Consider the following 17,233-nt stretch of genomic DNA (forward strand, 5'->3'; position numbering starts at 1 on the left):
AGCAGCCAGTGTCAGAGCATGGCCCCTATAAATGATGTCATCTAATAAGTGCAGCTGTTGTGCTGTTGGTAAACCATTTGGTTTTTTAGTAGGTTACATTTCTGCCCTTCGGCAATACCGCACATTGGGTGGCTTTGCTGTTGGTAAGTTGTTGATTGGCAGAGCAGTTGCCACTGTAAAGTTAGGGGTGGAAAATCACACTTTACTGGATGGTTATACAGGTGGGGAACTTGATAAGCATTTTTTTTGCATGAGCAAAGATCACTGTCGACTAAACGGCGTCCAATTTCCATATGATCATGGAAAGTATAAAACCTTAATGAAATACTTCTGTTCAGCAGGTGAAAATAATTTTAGCTGCTGTCCATTGTATGTGCGACATGGTGATGTAGTGTCATGTCATGAAGTCACAGGATTACAAGCGGGACAAATGACAAGGTGTTTTACGGGCAGCTCCTGTTAGTGTGGACAGCATTCAATATCTTGACATGCAAAAGAGCCTTTTAAAACTGAAGGAAAGCAAAAAAAAAAAACCCACAAAACAACAACAACAAAATAAAAAAACAGGTCTTTAATATAAAGAATATGTACAAGTGTAATTTCATGCAGTGAGTTTTAACGAGTCCATTACTGTTTATAGTTCTACATTTTCTTTCTGGGATCAATCAGCTCGGGGACTATTGTAGTGACTTCATCTTGAGAGTTTGCAAGTACAGTCGGTCTTTTGGCCTTGAGCAGGAAATTAATATGACTTAAGAGCAGATGTAGGATGAGAATCGCATTTGAATTTGTTCTGTGCTGTTCTGTATATCCCCTCTTCCCCCCCATGCCTCTCCATCCTGGTGCGAGGTTCAGTTGAGGTTAAAGGGATTGCACTGCATCTCGTTGTCATATTCAGCACTGCAGGGAGCACAGTTTGACTTGTGTAGCTCACAACAACGCCTCTCAGTAAGAACTGCACGCATGTTCTAGTTCTGTTGTTTCTTACACTGGCTGTATCCCTGCTTGATCCTCATATTTTAAAGATGTAGTTATTTTTCTGACGCTGGAACTGAGCTCATTTTTTGTCACCAGAATACAACCCAAGTGGGCGAGTTTGAAAGGCAGTCAAAAGTGTTTGCTTTAGACGAAGCAAAAATAGACATGACAGGCAATAGTGCATCATTCTTTGGCCAAAACATCTCCTGTATTGTAGGACACTGTGCATTAGTGTCACCAACACACACAAACAGAAACCCACACTCTTTTTGGATGAGTTGAGGCTACTGGCAGGCCAGGACTGTCCCACCCACTGAACCATGCTGTCATCAGTCATTGCTAGTGTGCATAGACACCCGCGCGCGCACAGAAAATGATGATGTGCTTGTGGGAATAGTAAAGGTAACATGTGGTTATACAGTGCTGCTATGTGTAAAGACTAGTCCTATTCCAAACGCCAACAAAACAGTCATCTAGTTGAACTGCACACACATCATTCTACACGGTGAAGCTCAAACATTCAACTGTAGGAACCAAAAGGAAAACACATTTTTGACTGGCGGGGGACTTTATCATTTCAGCAGCATATGCTTGAATGGCGATTTTCATTTTCCAGAATCCTGTATTCCAACCTGACGAGAACGAAATTCCAGGAAAAAACCCTGAATCAGTCCAATATACTGCTAATAACAACCCCATATAAACCCCATACAAATCCAAGTCGGAGTGAGGGAAAACTCGTTATTGACAGAAGGATTTGGCTAATAAGTGTCATTATGTAACCCCTATTTTATGAGCTGTCACAAAAGTCACATTCCCTCCTTGTTTATTTGGTCCTGTCTGGAACGTTTCTATCTGATGTTTATGGTACTTTGTGTTGCTGTTCTGGACCCATGTTGTGCTCAACAGAAAGTCGAACCAAAGTTGAACATATCTGCAAATGAGCGACATTTGCTGGGTTGTTGCATTTCCTTGTGAAATCTGAACCTGAAACTGTGGTGTGGCACATGAGGGTGAGACAGACTGGGTAAACCAAAAGCTATCCATCACTGCTCCACTGTGGCTGTGCTGGGACTCATTAGAAAATGTTTTTTGCCCTAAACATGGACGTGTGCTACGTTTTGCCCAGCTTGTCTGTAAATACACTGCTCTCAACCCTGGCACTAAGAAAGAAGCTGCACAGGAAATAGTGAGAGAGAATGTAAGGAAGATTTAATGTTTCCACAGACGTAAACCCCCCCCCAGTAATTGATATCTGATGTGCATTTTACAGCGTGTTCAGAAATGGGCTATTTTCACATCGGCAGTGCTGATTATTTAAGCTGTCACTGTGTCCTCCCTGGACCGTGAGCTTCACTTGATAGGCTAAATGTTTGCATTTGTGTAAATACAGCCTCCCTTTTTTATACTCCTTTGTAAATGGGGGCAGAGGGGGCCGCAGTTGATATGTGACACCTGAGTGAGGAGAAAACGGGGAGGAATAAACTATGTAGGACATCAACAGAGACGTGTATGGTTTTCATTTATGCCTTTTCAAAAGAGTTGGTGACCCAGGGAACTAACTGTTTTTCTCTGTCTCCCCCCTTCTGCCTCCCCCCACAGTTCCGGAGATTTCTCTGTGATTCGCCACTAGAGGTATGTATTTCCTTTGGCCTGATGACAGTTTAATAAAACTGCTTTTAAATGTCTCTGTTCATCCGTGTGTTACCTGTAATAACTTGCCCTGACCAAGAGAATGGCTTCCTGCTGAAATTACTGTCATGGAGATGATGAAGCTGATAAAGATTTGAAAATGTCCAGCGTTTCAGTATTTAGTCCCTCATCAAATGCACTCAAAAGAGGATAAAAGTACACTAGCTCTCCTCATCCGGTACATACCTACCCAACCACCTTTGCTCTCTCTCTTCAAAAGCCCTCCAGCTGGATTGAGGGGAGGAGGGGTTAAGGGATTCAGAGAGGGGGTTTTGTTTCATATCACAGGGGTTTTAATTTAGCCCCATCTAAATGAAGGGGGGTGTTGAAGGAGGGAGCCCAGTGAAATGTGGTGTCCAGATTTCCGTCTTTAGACCGGTCCATTTCCTCTGGCCTCGACAGAATAAGACATACCACTACTGCTCTTCAGAACTTGGTGTGGTGTGCTACACACTGGAGGCTGATTAGGCAGCTCTGTGGGCACCGACTGGGGACTTAACAGATGGTTATCAGCCTGGATAGCAAAAAAAAAGTCATTATTAAGGCACCCTAGAAAGTAGCTTGTGGTGCACTCATTAATACAATCTTTGCCGTTAATCCACTTAATGAATCCTTTTTTCTTAGATGGTTATAATTAGAATTATTAATCAGCGTTACCAACATGGCTACCGCTAACAGCCTGGCTACTGTCCAAAGTAGAAAAAAAAACTGAAGAATCACAATTTCGCCTGGAAATCCAAACCTCAGCACTATGAAAATTGAAGATTAAAACACTGAATTTTTGAAGTAGGCAGGTTTTTTAACTTGGTGACAAACACATGGTGAGTAGTAAGATACATATGAATGCATGGGTAATAAACGTGTAATAATGTCTCACTCAAAGGGGCCATTTCTCAGTATTCCTACTGATACTCTGAAACTCCATTTGCAGTTCATGACTTTTACTTGTAAGGAAGTATTTTTTGTTTGGTATTAGTACTTTTACTCAAGTAAAGGATATAAATAACCTCTCCACTGGTTACAAAAAAGGATGTGGATGGCATCTAATGGACTCTCCATGGCCACTAAGTGAGATGTAGGTGCAGCCGGGCATCGCTGAGCACTTAGCTGGCCTGGTGAGCTGCAGCCTTCAGCAACACCAGTGGACCTGTTGGGTCAGGACAATTACACCAGCAATTAGACCCAGGATGGGCACTTATTATAGCCACTTTAATAGGATTGAGGTCCAGGAGCACACGAACTGACTGACACAGAGACACACAAACACAGTCACTCCGTGTTGCCCCAGTGGGCCCCCTCAGGTCCTCACTAATGAACATCATTAGTGTTTATAGGAAACAAGCTTTTATCACCTCGTCAAGGCTGGCGGCCAGGCACACTGAATTACACGCACATACACACACATGTACACACACGTACCGTGGCACACTGCCTCACATATTTTCGTTCCTCCACTGTCCCCTCCTCTCAGACTGGTTGAGGAGGCCATCACCATTCTTTCAGCCCCCTCTCACCCGGCTAGTTTTATTTCTTTTGTCTGATCCCCCTCTCTGTCTCCTCGTGTCTCTCTCCAAATGCTCTACTTTTCAGAGTTATTATGCATGGCTTTCTGTGCTACCTCTGCGTGTTGGCCTCCATCTGTCTCCAATCAGAGTGCTATTAAAATACACACACACACAGACACTCACCACATGGACCTGCATACTGTGTGGTTCATCAGCTCTCATGTAAGCCTGCATTTATACAAATGTATGCAAACGACATACTTACAAATCCAACTGCAGCTAATTAGGACCCAGGTTGTCTGACTTGTTTGTTTGTTGCTCGGTTCCATTTAACCAAAATTGCAGAGGATTCATGCTAGAACTCAGAGGTAATTAACACCACCTGCTTTTTTAAAAACATTCATGCACACAAACAGACACTTGGACACATTTGTGCTGTTTGATGAACAGTGTCGCATCTGTGCCTGCAGAGAGTCATGCAGGTGCCTGTCACACAGGTGCTTGTGAGGTTTAAGTGGCATGTGCTGGAGAAACTCTACGTTTTATGGGCTGGGTGGGGTTCATGCACTCATTCTGGTTTCTATTTATTTTTCTTTACAGCCTTCTAATGTGTCTAACCAAGGGGCAAACACTCATTAACAGAGGTGTTGGCCTATCAGTCACTACGATTTTTATGGCCACACCTCTCAAACGTTCTCCCTCTGTCCTTCTTCGGATTGCTTCCTCGTTCTTCTCTCTCTGAAGGAGGAAGCGAACATGAATTTCTTTTATGTGAAGAAACAGAGATACACATCAGCAGGGAATGCACCAGCCGTGACATACCATAGTCGTGAACACAGAGAAACCACTGTACATGGCTCAGCTATAAGCCAACAGTCTATCTACTATAAAACAACAGAACACGTTTGTAAATGAGTGAAGTAGTGAAACAAATTTCACTTTGTCCTTTACAGCGGGAAAGGAATTAGTATTTTTGAATATTAATATCATTTGTGTGTGTGTGTTTGTGGATGCACATGTTACTGCAAGAAAGAAAGGTAGTTAGAAATGTGCAAATTCAACATCTGTTGTTGGGCAGTGCCAGAATCATAACAGCATCACTGCCACAGTAGATCTTACAACTCAGTGCTGCAGCACACAGAAAAACAACATGGTGAATACTTGACTGTCCACTGATTTGGTTTCCACTTAAAAGCAATTAATTGGCTGAATGCTGTTTATCCACAGCAATTAGCAGTGATAAACATTTCAAGTGCAATTGAAATAAGCGACACGTGTATAAGTATTACTTCAAAATAATGTGTTTACTAGCCACCCAAAAAGGGCTATGGAATGCAAGCAAATCAAGTAAATTACAGAAAAACATAGTACATAAAAACACATGAAATGATTTTTCCAGATATGTTGTGTCATTCTCTGATTGTATTCAGGAAATGGAATGTACTCAAAGCTGTTTCCAAAAGCTGTTCCTCAACTAATATCTGTGATGTTTTAACTCTCTAAGCACAAGCCAAGCCTTTGTCTATTCTGTTATCGGAAAACAATACTCCAAACAACTGCTTTGATCAGATGCTTCCTGGAATTTCATTCAAGTGAATGTCCAAACTGGGACTTAAGATTCATGTGTTGCACATAACACATTGTATGAAAGGACATCAGTGCACAGCAATATGTGTTGTGTAGCTGTGCAATTAGCTTTCAAGTTGCAAAAACTAATAGGAAAAAAAACACTGATTTATTGAAATCTCAATTTTCCACTTGCTGGTGAGGCAATATTAGTAAAAGGCAAAATGTATGTTAAAATACCATTTTAGTCACACACTTTATACCATTTTAAATGAAATATTGACTCTACTACAGACTTAAGAAAAGGTCTTTGGTACAGATCCCCCAGCAAATCACACATAATCATTTTTTAAGATTTTTTTCAATGAAAATGAGAATAATGATGTGAAAATGGTTATTCCCTCTGATATTGCTAATCATATCATAGTTGCAATTTCCATCAAAATTATCGCATTTAGATAATCTTCAAACATGTTCAGCTTTAACCATCATCATAGGACATTGTCATTTCGCACAAAAGACAAACAAAACCCCGAAAGTACTTTTTCAAGATTGGGAAAAACATTTCTGGCCTCTATTTTTTGTTTATGACATCATGTACCGTCATTATTAGTGATATTACATTACATCATGTGAAAAATACGGCACCCTGTAAGACCGAATACTCGTAGCACGTTCATGTAAGTGTGTTTAATATTAAAACTTTGTACAGACAGTTTTAAACAGTTAGCATAAAAGGATGATGATCTCATTTTGTTATATTTTGGGATAAGTCATACCTGAGACCTGATTGTCTCATTTCTCCAACCACAGAGAATCATTAAAACCAGATTGGGTTTATCTGTGGGTCGGATTTACGAGAATCTGCAACTTTACCCAATCGCTGAAAAGTGTCTGAAAGGCAAAATCATGTACAAGATTCCTGCTTCTGATCATAGTAAATTCTACCAAAATGTCTATAGTAAGCAGGCTAAAATAAACATGCAGTACGCTGCTTCCTTACTTTGACGAGCACACTGCTTACATCACCCTGCATTTAGGCCATATGAGAGCGATTTGGGGCATCAGGGGAAGCTCTGGGGTGGTATGAAGTGTTCTAGAGAATGTTTAGATTGTTGTCACAGTGGCAAGGACACAGCCATTAAGCTGTCGTCTGAGGTGACGTGCAGGTCAGTCAGACAAGATCGGCCTTGAACGTGGCACAAACTTATAAACAAACGATCAAACTCAGACGGCCATTACTTCCATCGCACCGGCATTCACATTTACGTAATTGTGCCCAAGCATGTAAAATCGTGGTGGGATCTCCCTCTCCTCCACACACTGATCACCTTCGCTCTCCTTCTTTTTACCTTTTACTTACAACTTCTAAATGACACAGAGGGACCTTTGACAAAGCCTCCAGTGTGTCGGAGGGAACCGGTGCCAAGAAATTACAGGCTGCCTGCTTTCATAGACAGACAGTTCCCCCATACTCACACATACGCACACACACACACACACACACACACACACACACACTCAGCCACATAGTGCGCAGTGCTCTCTCCAGATGTGGTGCCTGTCACCCTTCAACGCCCCCAGCCCCAAATCACTGTTTTTTCTTCTTGATTCTTTCCTCCTTTTTTGGCCAGCCTGCCAGGCAGTAACAGTTAATGTGTAGTAAACCCCCATCATCTCTATTTCGTATCATATGTCCTCTGATGTGGAGCAGCAGTTAGACAATTTAATCATCTCTTCCCACCCAGCTACCCACACATGCTTGAAGAGATGAATGTACATCGTGTCAGACAGGCAATCAGACCTGAGCGTCCGATATATTTTTTTTATTTTTGCTACCGGCTCTATGAGAGAAAACCTTACATGGTGAGGAATGTGGCACACAGTCACCCCCATTGGTGATGTTCAGACCTCTGGGGTCACAGAGCTGAAGGGAGTGTGTGTGTGTTAGTGCCTTTGTTTCTCTTTGGTCAGGTTTAATTTGGCCCGAGTGTGGACTCAGTGGCGCGATGGATTAGCAAGATAGCTCTCTCAGTGTTGTGATAACTAGCAGCGTCTGCGCTACTTAACTCGGTCCAGATGAACGTTGGGTGAAGGAGAGGGATCCTGTTACTTGTGCACTGAAGAAAGACACACACACACATGCATGCACACACAAACCAATACCCTGGCTTAATATGACTTTTAACCCTAACCCCAAGCCTCTCGTCTTAAGCCTGTGTCAGAAAAGCACTCAAGTGTCTTGATTGAAAAGCCCAGCATGTAGATCCCTATAAGAAACGCAATGTGTGTTAAACACTTAACTGTTTTATTAACAGGGTAGACTCGAGCACGCGGGTGGACACCTACACCCACATTCTTTCATGCCACATGGAGGGAGCAGACACAGACATATAGGAGAAAGCTTGGCAACACTCCACCACCGCCTGGTGAAATGGATTTCGCTCATGCAGGGTCTTTTATTAAAAAGTCCTCTCCCGGAGTGTTTCTGTGGGCCGGCTCCCCCCGCCGTCCCCCTCCCGCCCCCTAACTCTGAGCTCCTGCTCTCGCTCCACATTTGGGAGTCATTAGCAGGCCGAACGTGAGGCTACTGTACACCCCCACACATAATGCGTGAGGCCTGGCAGGGAAAAGCCTGGCTTATAATACACCATCATACAGGTGTGTGTGTGCATAAGACAGAGAAAGTAGATCTGAAAGTAAAAGCAGGCCTATTAAATACCACATTCTCATTCCACTGTTATTTATATATCTTACATAAAATGTATATTGCACACAAGAGTGTTACAATTGTTTTGACCAGTGACCACCTCCTCCTCTCCTCTCTTTGCTTCTCCTCCCTAGGCCGAATATTCTCCAGATGGGCCTGAGATGGGCTACGGCTCCTTCCACCAGCAGTACTGGCTGGACGGGCGTATTGTGGCGGTGGGGGTGATCGACATCCTGCCTACCTGTGTGTCCTCTGTCTACCTGTACTACCACCCAGACTTTGCCTCGCTGTCTCTGGGCTCCTACTCTGCTCTCAGGTCGGTTGCGAGGCCACGTCATCCCTTTTTCTGCTGTTTCGAAAGCCATCTTTTAATTATCGCGAAAACAATTTCGATAATGGTGGAGATGACTGTAGCCCCTCTGGCATGTAAGGGATAATGTCAGAGCTCCTGTTTCATGAAACCAGGATCATGTTTTTGTTGCTTCGTGTCATAAAGAGGATAATTGCGCCCTAAATATAACCCAGTGGCGCACAATCCAGTTTTGTGATGAAGAGAGCGGTATAGTTTTGGCAATATCCAATGTATGAAATGTGTCTTAAAGGGACAGTTCACCCCAGAATCAAGCATTTATATTATGCTCTATCCTGTGGTGCTACTCATCCATCTAGTTGTTTATGTGTTAGTTGCCAAGTTTTGGAGATACTACCTTCACTATCTTCTCCTTAATATAATGAATCTAAATGTGCATCTAGCACCCAAAAACTGTATATAAAAAAAGTTGACCTTCAAAAAAGGGAATTTCCAAGGAGAGTGCTTTGGGTTTTTCTCTCTTTTGAAGAGACCTTTTCATGAGCAAGGATCTATTTTCTTTCTACAGAACTGAACTGTATCACGGCACTGATGAACCATCTATCTACTCATGGACGAGAGCTCATGACAGTATACGATGTAAAGGTTAATAGCCTCCTCCTCTGCTGAGCTCAAGATTTTAGCTGGCTTAGATACCTTAGTTAGCTAGCCTCTCATAGTAGAGAAGTCTTGTCCAGAGAAGGTGCATGCGTCCTTCCCCCTTCCTTTGCTAAGCTAATTTTTTGGAACTTTGAGCACCACAGGGCAAGTTTCATTCACCTCCGTTATATTCCAGAGAAGGCAGACATGCAACAAAACATTCCTGATGGATGAATAGTACTGAAGATGAGAAGAAAAGTATGTGTTTTTAATTGTGGGATCGGACTGTCCCTTTTTAAGGTGGAGAAGGTAATGGTACGCCAAATGCAACATGTAGCTCCTTTCAAGAGAGGAATTGCTGTGCCTCCCATTGGTGATTCCCCTCTTTGTTCTCTCTTTCATTCTCCCTCCCTTTCCATTTGTCCTCCTCCTAACCTACTCGCTCCCTGACTCTTGATCTTTTTGACTCCTCCCGAATTTTCATCTCTCCTTAGAACTGTATACCGTAAGTGCCATAATACTGCACATTGGGAAAAACACCTCTTTCTTCGCACCTGATTGGTTGAGGCAACGCTCTGTTTGTGGTTCAGCTGACGACAGTTCTCTCTGCCAGGATGAAATAAGAGAATACACACACGCGAACACACACACACACACACTACAGGCACATATCTGGAGTTTCCTGTAAAATGTAACCCAATAATGTGAGAAAGGCTTTTTAAAATATTTCTGCACAGATGTGGGAGACTGGGTGATCTGGGCCTTCAAAGTTGGTGTGTACAGGTGCAAGTGTTCAGTCATTCGTGTGTGTGTGTGTGTGTGTGTGTGTGTGTGTGTGTATGTGTGTATGTGTGTGTGTTTATGATCACACACTAAGTCAGCCCAGCAGTTAGGACAGACAGGCTCTGGTCTTATGGAGGAAACACCCTGGTCATCATAAGCGCACGGCTCCCCATCACTTGTTATTTTAAGGATCTGACTCCAAGAGTAACACAGAGTGCTCGGTGTGTGGAGGAGGCCTTGGAGAAGGGAGCCAGCGGGACTAAAATCCTCCCGCTTGTTTACAGACACCAGAGCCCGGGCCTTTGATCAGGTCTGGACACTCCCTGGTCTGCTTGGCCTGGCCGACTCTGTCCAAAACTTACTGTACAGAATGCATCTACACACACACTTTTAAAACTTTAAGAAATCATGGTGGAATTATGTGTAAAGTAGGTAGCAGAACACTGATTTTTATTTTTTCTAGTAACAAGAAGTAATGGAAAGGATATAGAAAGAGAGTGGAAAGTACTTGCTGTAGAACCTTTATTTTGTTCGACATACTGTATTGTACTGTGAGTTCAGATTACATTGCAGCTGTGGTTAAATGTGTATGTTTACAAAAGCACAAAAACAATTGCAGCCCTGTATATGTGTACTATACATCATCATATTTGTGTACACCTGTCATTCAGCAGTAGAAACAGGAGAGGGGGATGTTGAGAAATGTCTTACAGGAGTGTAGCACTTTCTGTCAGGGGCCCTGAGGACAGCAGGAGGAGGAGGAGGAGAAGTAAAGAGGTGCATAATGAGGTGCCTGAGGCGATGTGTGTAGGGAAACACAGCTGGTGTCCAACCTGGATCACTTTCTGATGGGGAAGTCCTGAATATGTTGTGTTGCCCCTGATCCTCTCCCAAGTCTCTGAATAAGCTGTGTTTACTGCAACCTTATCCATTGCAATATTTATTTGATATACATAATAGTGCATAACAGAGTGAAAAAATGCAGTCATAGCCTACTATAATCCTGTATTGATATCAGTAGAACTATTAAGAAGAACTATCCAGATTTTGGAAAGCTTTTAAAATGAATATAACGTGCATTCCAATTTTGTATTAATGATTTAAAAAATCAGATTTCATATCATGTCCCATCATGTTGTTGTATCATATTTAATGAAATGAATGCTTTAGAGGTGTGTTACACCTGCAAAATAAATCTGATGCAAAGCAACACTTCCACTGTACGCCTGGTACAGAACCGCTGTGCATGGCACTCTCTGTGCTGTATGCTCCTATGTCACTGATTGGAACTGAAAGGTGTTGTTTTTTTAATTTGTGCATCATTCACTTGACTTGCCTTTAACTCACTCGAGCCTCACATAGATAATTCTGATCCATGGAGAAAAGGGTGGATAGGCCCAGCTCAGGAAATTCTTTCTTATATACAGTCCATATGCAGTTTCAGGTTAATTTCCCCAGTTGAATAAACTTCTGTATGCTTCCCATCACTTTTAGCATTTTACACCTGGCTAATCAACAGTAGTCCTGTAATGTTCGCCAATGAAATGTTTCCGCATGCATGCGAGGCTGTAGTCAACACCTCATGGTATGCACTATTATGGACCCTTTGTGTGTGTGTGTGTGTGTGTGTGTGTGTGTGTGTGTGTGTGTGTGTGTGTGTGTGTGTGTGTGTGTGTGTGTATACACATCAGTATGAGGGAAGCTGTGCAGGAGCAGAGGGCTTGATAATTGGCTTGTGCTGGAGTGTCAGATGGCTGAAGAGGGGATAATGGCGGACTCAAGCTGCTGCCATGGGGTTTGAGGTGGGGGTGTGAAGGCCTCAAGTGAAGGGGGGGGGCGCAGGGCTTTTTGTGAATGGGCCCCTCGCCTCTCTTGACCCCCCTCCCCCAATTCAGGCCTGCCGGGTGCTTTTGTGGAGAGGGGATGGGAACCCAGGAACCTGGCAGCAAGCGGGTGACCTTCTAGCACCTCACTCTCGCTGCCTCTCTTCTCCCTCCCTTTCTCTTTCTTGACCCTCCTCTTTTATATTCTCCTCCTGCTCTCTCTCTCCCTGTCTCTCCCCCTCCTCAGCTTGGCCTGCTTTGTCCCATGTCTTATTTTTCAGTGCATCTATTTTATTTTAAGGCCTCTTTCTCTCTCTCTCTTAAGTATTGTAAGAAAGGGAATTCTCCCCCTTCATTTAAGCGGGTGAAACACAGAGGGTGGAAGGAAGAGAGAAACAAAAAGGGAGAAGAAAGAGAAGCTGGAATTTAGTTATGGAATAGTGAAGGAAACGGCAGAAGGAAAGGGGAAAATAGGCTTTTAGAAAAAGGATGCAATTAAGGAAGAAACTATTGGGGAAAAATAAAGCAGGCAAGACATTTACTGTATTTGAAGAAGCTGTATAAATCTTCCAAGTTCTAAATCTTTATTTTACACGCTCTCGCCCTCCCCTTTTCACCACCTTCTTTTCTGCTCTAGGGCTCAATGCTGATAGAGAGAAGGCAGTTGTTTTTGTGTAATGAAATGAGACCAAGAAAAGCTGCCTTTTTGAGTGTGGGTGTTTACTTCCTCAGCTAAGGCACTGCTCTAGTCAGAGTTGCTAGTACCAATTTCATTGCTTAATGCCCTCATTTATATTCTGTTTTTATACTAACCTTTGAGAAAAACACATTTTAAGGTAGCTGGTTTACACTTAGATACTATATTCCAGGCCTCATAGCAATTCATATATTCTTGATAACTATGGCATACTGTTTTCACTGATGAAATCTGCATCCAAACTACTGATTAGCTCCCATGTGTCAGTTGTTTGACTGTCGATTTAATATACAAACTGCATTTGCTTGCATTCATTTGCACAATGCAAAATTCCTGGAATCAATGGTTATGAAAAATATAATCACCAGTAAATTATGTGCTGCAATTAACTGACACTGTGTAAATCATGCTAACATGATGTTGGGAACCATTTAAAATCAGTGCGCACTGCCGTGCAACATCTCCACGCAGGATCAACAGACAAAAAGAGTCAGTGTTGCTGGAGAGGGTCCTGACTGTAAGATGCAGTAACACCAAACTTTATTTGATTTTTCTGAAAGCATAAAGTCAGAGCCTTTTACTCACGTTGCCTCTCTGAAAAGATGTGTCCGTGTTTTTCCTGCTGCAGGGAGATCGCTTTCACCAGGCAGCTGCAGAAACAGTCCCCCAAGCTGTCCTACTACTACCTGGGCTTCTACATTCACTCCTGTCCCAAGATGCGGTACAAGGTATGCAATGTCTTACACTGACATGAACAACACATTTCCCATGTTTTTCACATTTTATATAAACACTTTTCCCATATGAACAGCTCAACTAACTTCAAAGTTGTAACGAAACTTGCTAAAACTCGCCAAATGCTAAAAGTATGTTTTCCATGGTTTTGTAATACAGTTTTACAAATTGTTTGGCAATGGTAAGAGGGCGATTGCAACACAAAGCAGTCCCAAGATGACTTTAACATTCCTGTGTAAATGCAATATCAAATACACAATGTAAACGTTTGCTCTGATGTAATACACTGCCCGGCCTTGCCTTTACCTCTTTGGTCGTGTCCCTTAGTTGTGGCAAAACTGCCAAATGTGTGTTTGTCTTTTCGGCCTTAGAATTCAAATATATGTGAACTGTTGATGACCAACTTCAGGGGATCTGCAGCATTCAGTGACGTTGTGTTTTCTGAATTTTTTGCCCTGCTGCACAAAATACAACTGTGATATATGACTCACATTTTGATTTGTGAGCCTGTTTCGTGTGAGACAAATGTTTCTGCTCGATCAGTTTGGTGTTTCAATGTTTTACACTAAGACTCGCCACTACAACATCTCTCTTCATGTGAGAGGTAGGAAAGATGTCTCTCCAGTATCATGTGTTTGACAGAAAAGCAGTAAAGCTCAGCTGTTTCATGGGCTCGTCAGTATCCATGTCAAGAAACACAATTTACTTTTCATGTATCGCTCTTTCTTCCTCTCTTGTCTATCCCGTTCCTTGCTGCTCCAGTTAGTGACCAAAGTGGTTCTTGCCTCTGATTACTTTTGCATAATGCAGGTTCCTATCTTCCTGAGAGGCATTGAAGGTCCCAACTGCCTGCTCATAAAGGGAGGGGAAGACCAGCCCCCCCTTTTTTTCCTCTTTTACTTTTGTTATTATAGGTGCAAAGGCCTCAACAGGGGCCTATCTATGAGGCTTTCTCTCTAATTTCCACATGGATCCTGGCACCTGCTTTAATTTTTCATCTGAAGTCTGGAATTTCACTATCCGTAAGGCTACCCCAGCTTAGTGGCATATATCACGTCTACTTTTTAGGAGGAACTAGTTGGTCGATGCTTCACCTTCAAATGCACATGTTGAAAGTTAGTTAACCTGAGCCTAAACAGCTGATTCATATGCAGTAACACAGGAGGAATAACAACAAGAAGAATGTATATACATCTGATGAAGTGAATATCTTTATGGACATATAGAGTGTGAGAGGGAAAGAGTATGGAGGGGAGGTTCAGCCGATGAAGAGAGGACGAGGCTGCTGAAGACATTAAAGGTTGAGAAAAAGGTCACACTGTATCTCAGCAGCAAAAAGTGTGCAACACACATGCACAGATATATTTGCATATTTTAAAACAAGTACGGCTCATGTACTGTGGAAAAATTTACACAAATGCATAATGCATATGCACACACATGCACACAGGAGCCCCCATATATGCTCACATCCACATCAAACGCCGCTTTGAGATCTATAGCTGCAGGAAGACTGAGAAAGAAAGCAACCATTCCAAGTCCATTAGTTTGGCCAAGATTTGCCATTCATCCTTTCTTTCTCTCATTCATCGACTAATTCCTCTGTTTCTCTGTCATTTCATTCAGATGTTCCCAGAGCTTGTTCTTGTCCATGGGAGACTGATGTCTTGTTGGGGATTATGGCACATTGCCACATCTTTTTATCCATTTACATCTTGTTTTGTGATTTGCCCATTTTCTCAGTTTGGAAGTCTGTGTATGGAATGCATGTGAGTGTGTTTGCTCTGTTTATGCGTCTGTGTGTTGAATCTTGATCGTGCTGTTTGTCTGAGAACGCTGTTACCACAGCACCAAACCCCTCCTGCAGTGGTATTTACTCCCCCAGCCCCCCATATCTGTTCTTGTGTGTTTGCCACTGCAGCGTCTTGTTCACCACCTCCCTACTTCTTCCTATTATGTTCCTACACAGAACAAGGGTGAGAAGGTTGCCCAGTTCCCACCTTTGGGCTCTCACACTCCCACAGAAAACACACCCGCGCTCCAACACACTCTCAGCACATGCAAAGTCTCTCGCTCCATTGTCTGATTTGCATATGAGCCCGAGTAGTTCATTAATGCACAGACATACTGTGGAATTGTTCAAAGCGCTGAGATGGGGAGCCCCCTAAACTCTACTGTTATTGTGTTGGAGGTTTTCTGGTTTCTGGATCTCAGTCTTGCTGCTTGCCTCTTTAAGGACCAAAACACCAGCACTTGAACCCCGCTGGACACCACTCAGACCCCTTGAACACCACTCCCTCTCATGGCCCTCCCTCCTCTTCCCATGCCATTTCTTTGGCGGAACTCTCTGTACCCATCACTTTTTAAGAGATAATATATAACACGCCACATTTCCCCATTAGAATATCAAAAAATGGCTAGACCTTTGTCATATATTTTGTTGAGTTGTGTGCTTAAACTATCCTAAATTTCCAACAATATTTAAACTTTCTTTTCAATTGAACAGTGAACGGTATCATCAGATTAAATATCAGAGTGAGGAAGGAAGTCGGACAATGTGACATCAAAGCGTCAAATCAGTAAAACTCAGCTGCATCTTTATACATTCCTACCCGAGTCACGTCGTAGCCACTGCCACGTTTTTCATCAGCAGTTGTGTTTTTTGTAACACTGAAGACAACAAGTCCCATGATCACATACCACTTCACAACTTTGACAAACTATGTTTTATACCATCATTGTTTTGGTAGGGTAAACATGAGTGGCAGAAATTTCACACTGTCCCTCCATGTGGGCCTTCTGTTGATGCTACAATTCTCATTCAAAGATTTTTGAAAATATTTGGAATTTTGGATAAATCTGAAAGTACTTAAAATGGCGACAGACAGCATTTGCCCCTCAGCTATTCCAAGTGGTGTTATTATTGGTTCTGCTTTTGCAGTGTCCCAAACAAAAACAGCGTGTAATAGAAATGGATCGCCAATTAACTTTACTTTTCTGTGGCAGACAAAATTGCATAGTGATTTATAGGGAACCAATGTAAACACAGATGGTTTTCTTAATCTGTCTCTATTACATTGTGCAATCAATATTTACTTAATCATCTCCAGCTGTACCAAGGCTATGAGTGACATAAATCAGGTGATTTGTGTGTCTGCTGTCAGAAACGACTTGACTGGAACAAAAACTGCAGCCAGTGGCATTTATGACCCTTAATCAAATCAGGACACTATATTTCTGTAGTCAGTGAAGGCGTTGAGTATTGAGCTGTGTTTTTCAGATATGTCTATCATGATCATTAATGCTACATTCCTCACTTAATGGTGAAAGCAGTGGGCGTGTTTGTTTACCAACACTGATGTGTTCAAACTGAGAGAAATGTGTTTTCATCATTGAAATCATTTCGTAATTTCAATTTGGATGGTAAACTTTTAGAGAACAGTCTGAAATCTGTACAACCCTTACACTGTAATTCTTACTTATCTGCATTCATTTGATGAAAATCGAATCGACCTGAATTTCAGTGGAGGCCCAGTTTGCCTTACTTGACTCTGCATGCTGAGAGGAATACTAAACATCTATCCGTCTAAAACCTGTTTCCTCCCTGTGGAATTTCACACGATGGCTCATACAGTACTCTCGTTCCCCGAGGAGCAATAGAAATGCATTGTTTATGTAACTGACTCCAGCAGCATTGTAAAAGGCCTTTTATGAAGACTCCATATTGTATAGTGGTCATAGAAAGAGAGTTTTTAAAACTAGTAGTAAGGTAATACTTTCTGAAGCCTTTACCTG

At 42.4% G+C, this 17,233-nt stretch overlaps 1 protein-coding gene across 4 annotated transcripts in view; it reads left to right on the forward strand.

Moving 5' to 3' along the window:
* LOC119033346 (arginyl-tRNA--protein transferase 1) overlaps positions 1-17,233 on the forward strand; it is a 56,113-nt gene that overhangs the window by 19,410 nt on the left and 19,470 nt on the right. For all 4 annotated transcript variants that reach the window (XM_037123312.1, XM_037123314.1, XM_037123315.1 and 1 more), the window contains 3 exons: positions 2,581-2,613; positions 8,586-8,767; positions 13,332-13,431. In XM_037123312.1, coding sequence (XP_036979207.1) covers positions 2,581-2,613; positions 8,586-8,767; positions 13,332-13,431 — 315 coding nt within the window. The remainder of the gene's footprint in view (positions 1-2,580; positions 2,614-8,585; positions 8,768-13,331; positions 13,432-17,233) is intronic.

This window comes from Acanthopagrus latus, chromosome 15, assembly GCF_904848185.1.
Source record: "Acanthopagrus latus isolate v.2019 chromosome 15, fAcaLat1.1, whole genome shotgun sequence".
NCBI classification, from domain to species: domain Eukaryota; kingdom Metazoa; phylum Chordata; class Actinopteri; order Spariformes; family Sparidae; genus Acanthopagrus; species Acanthopagrus latus.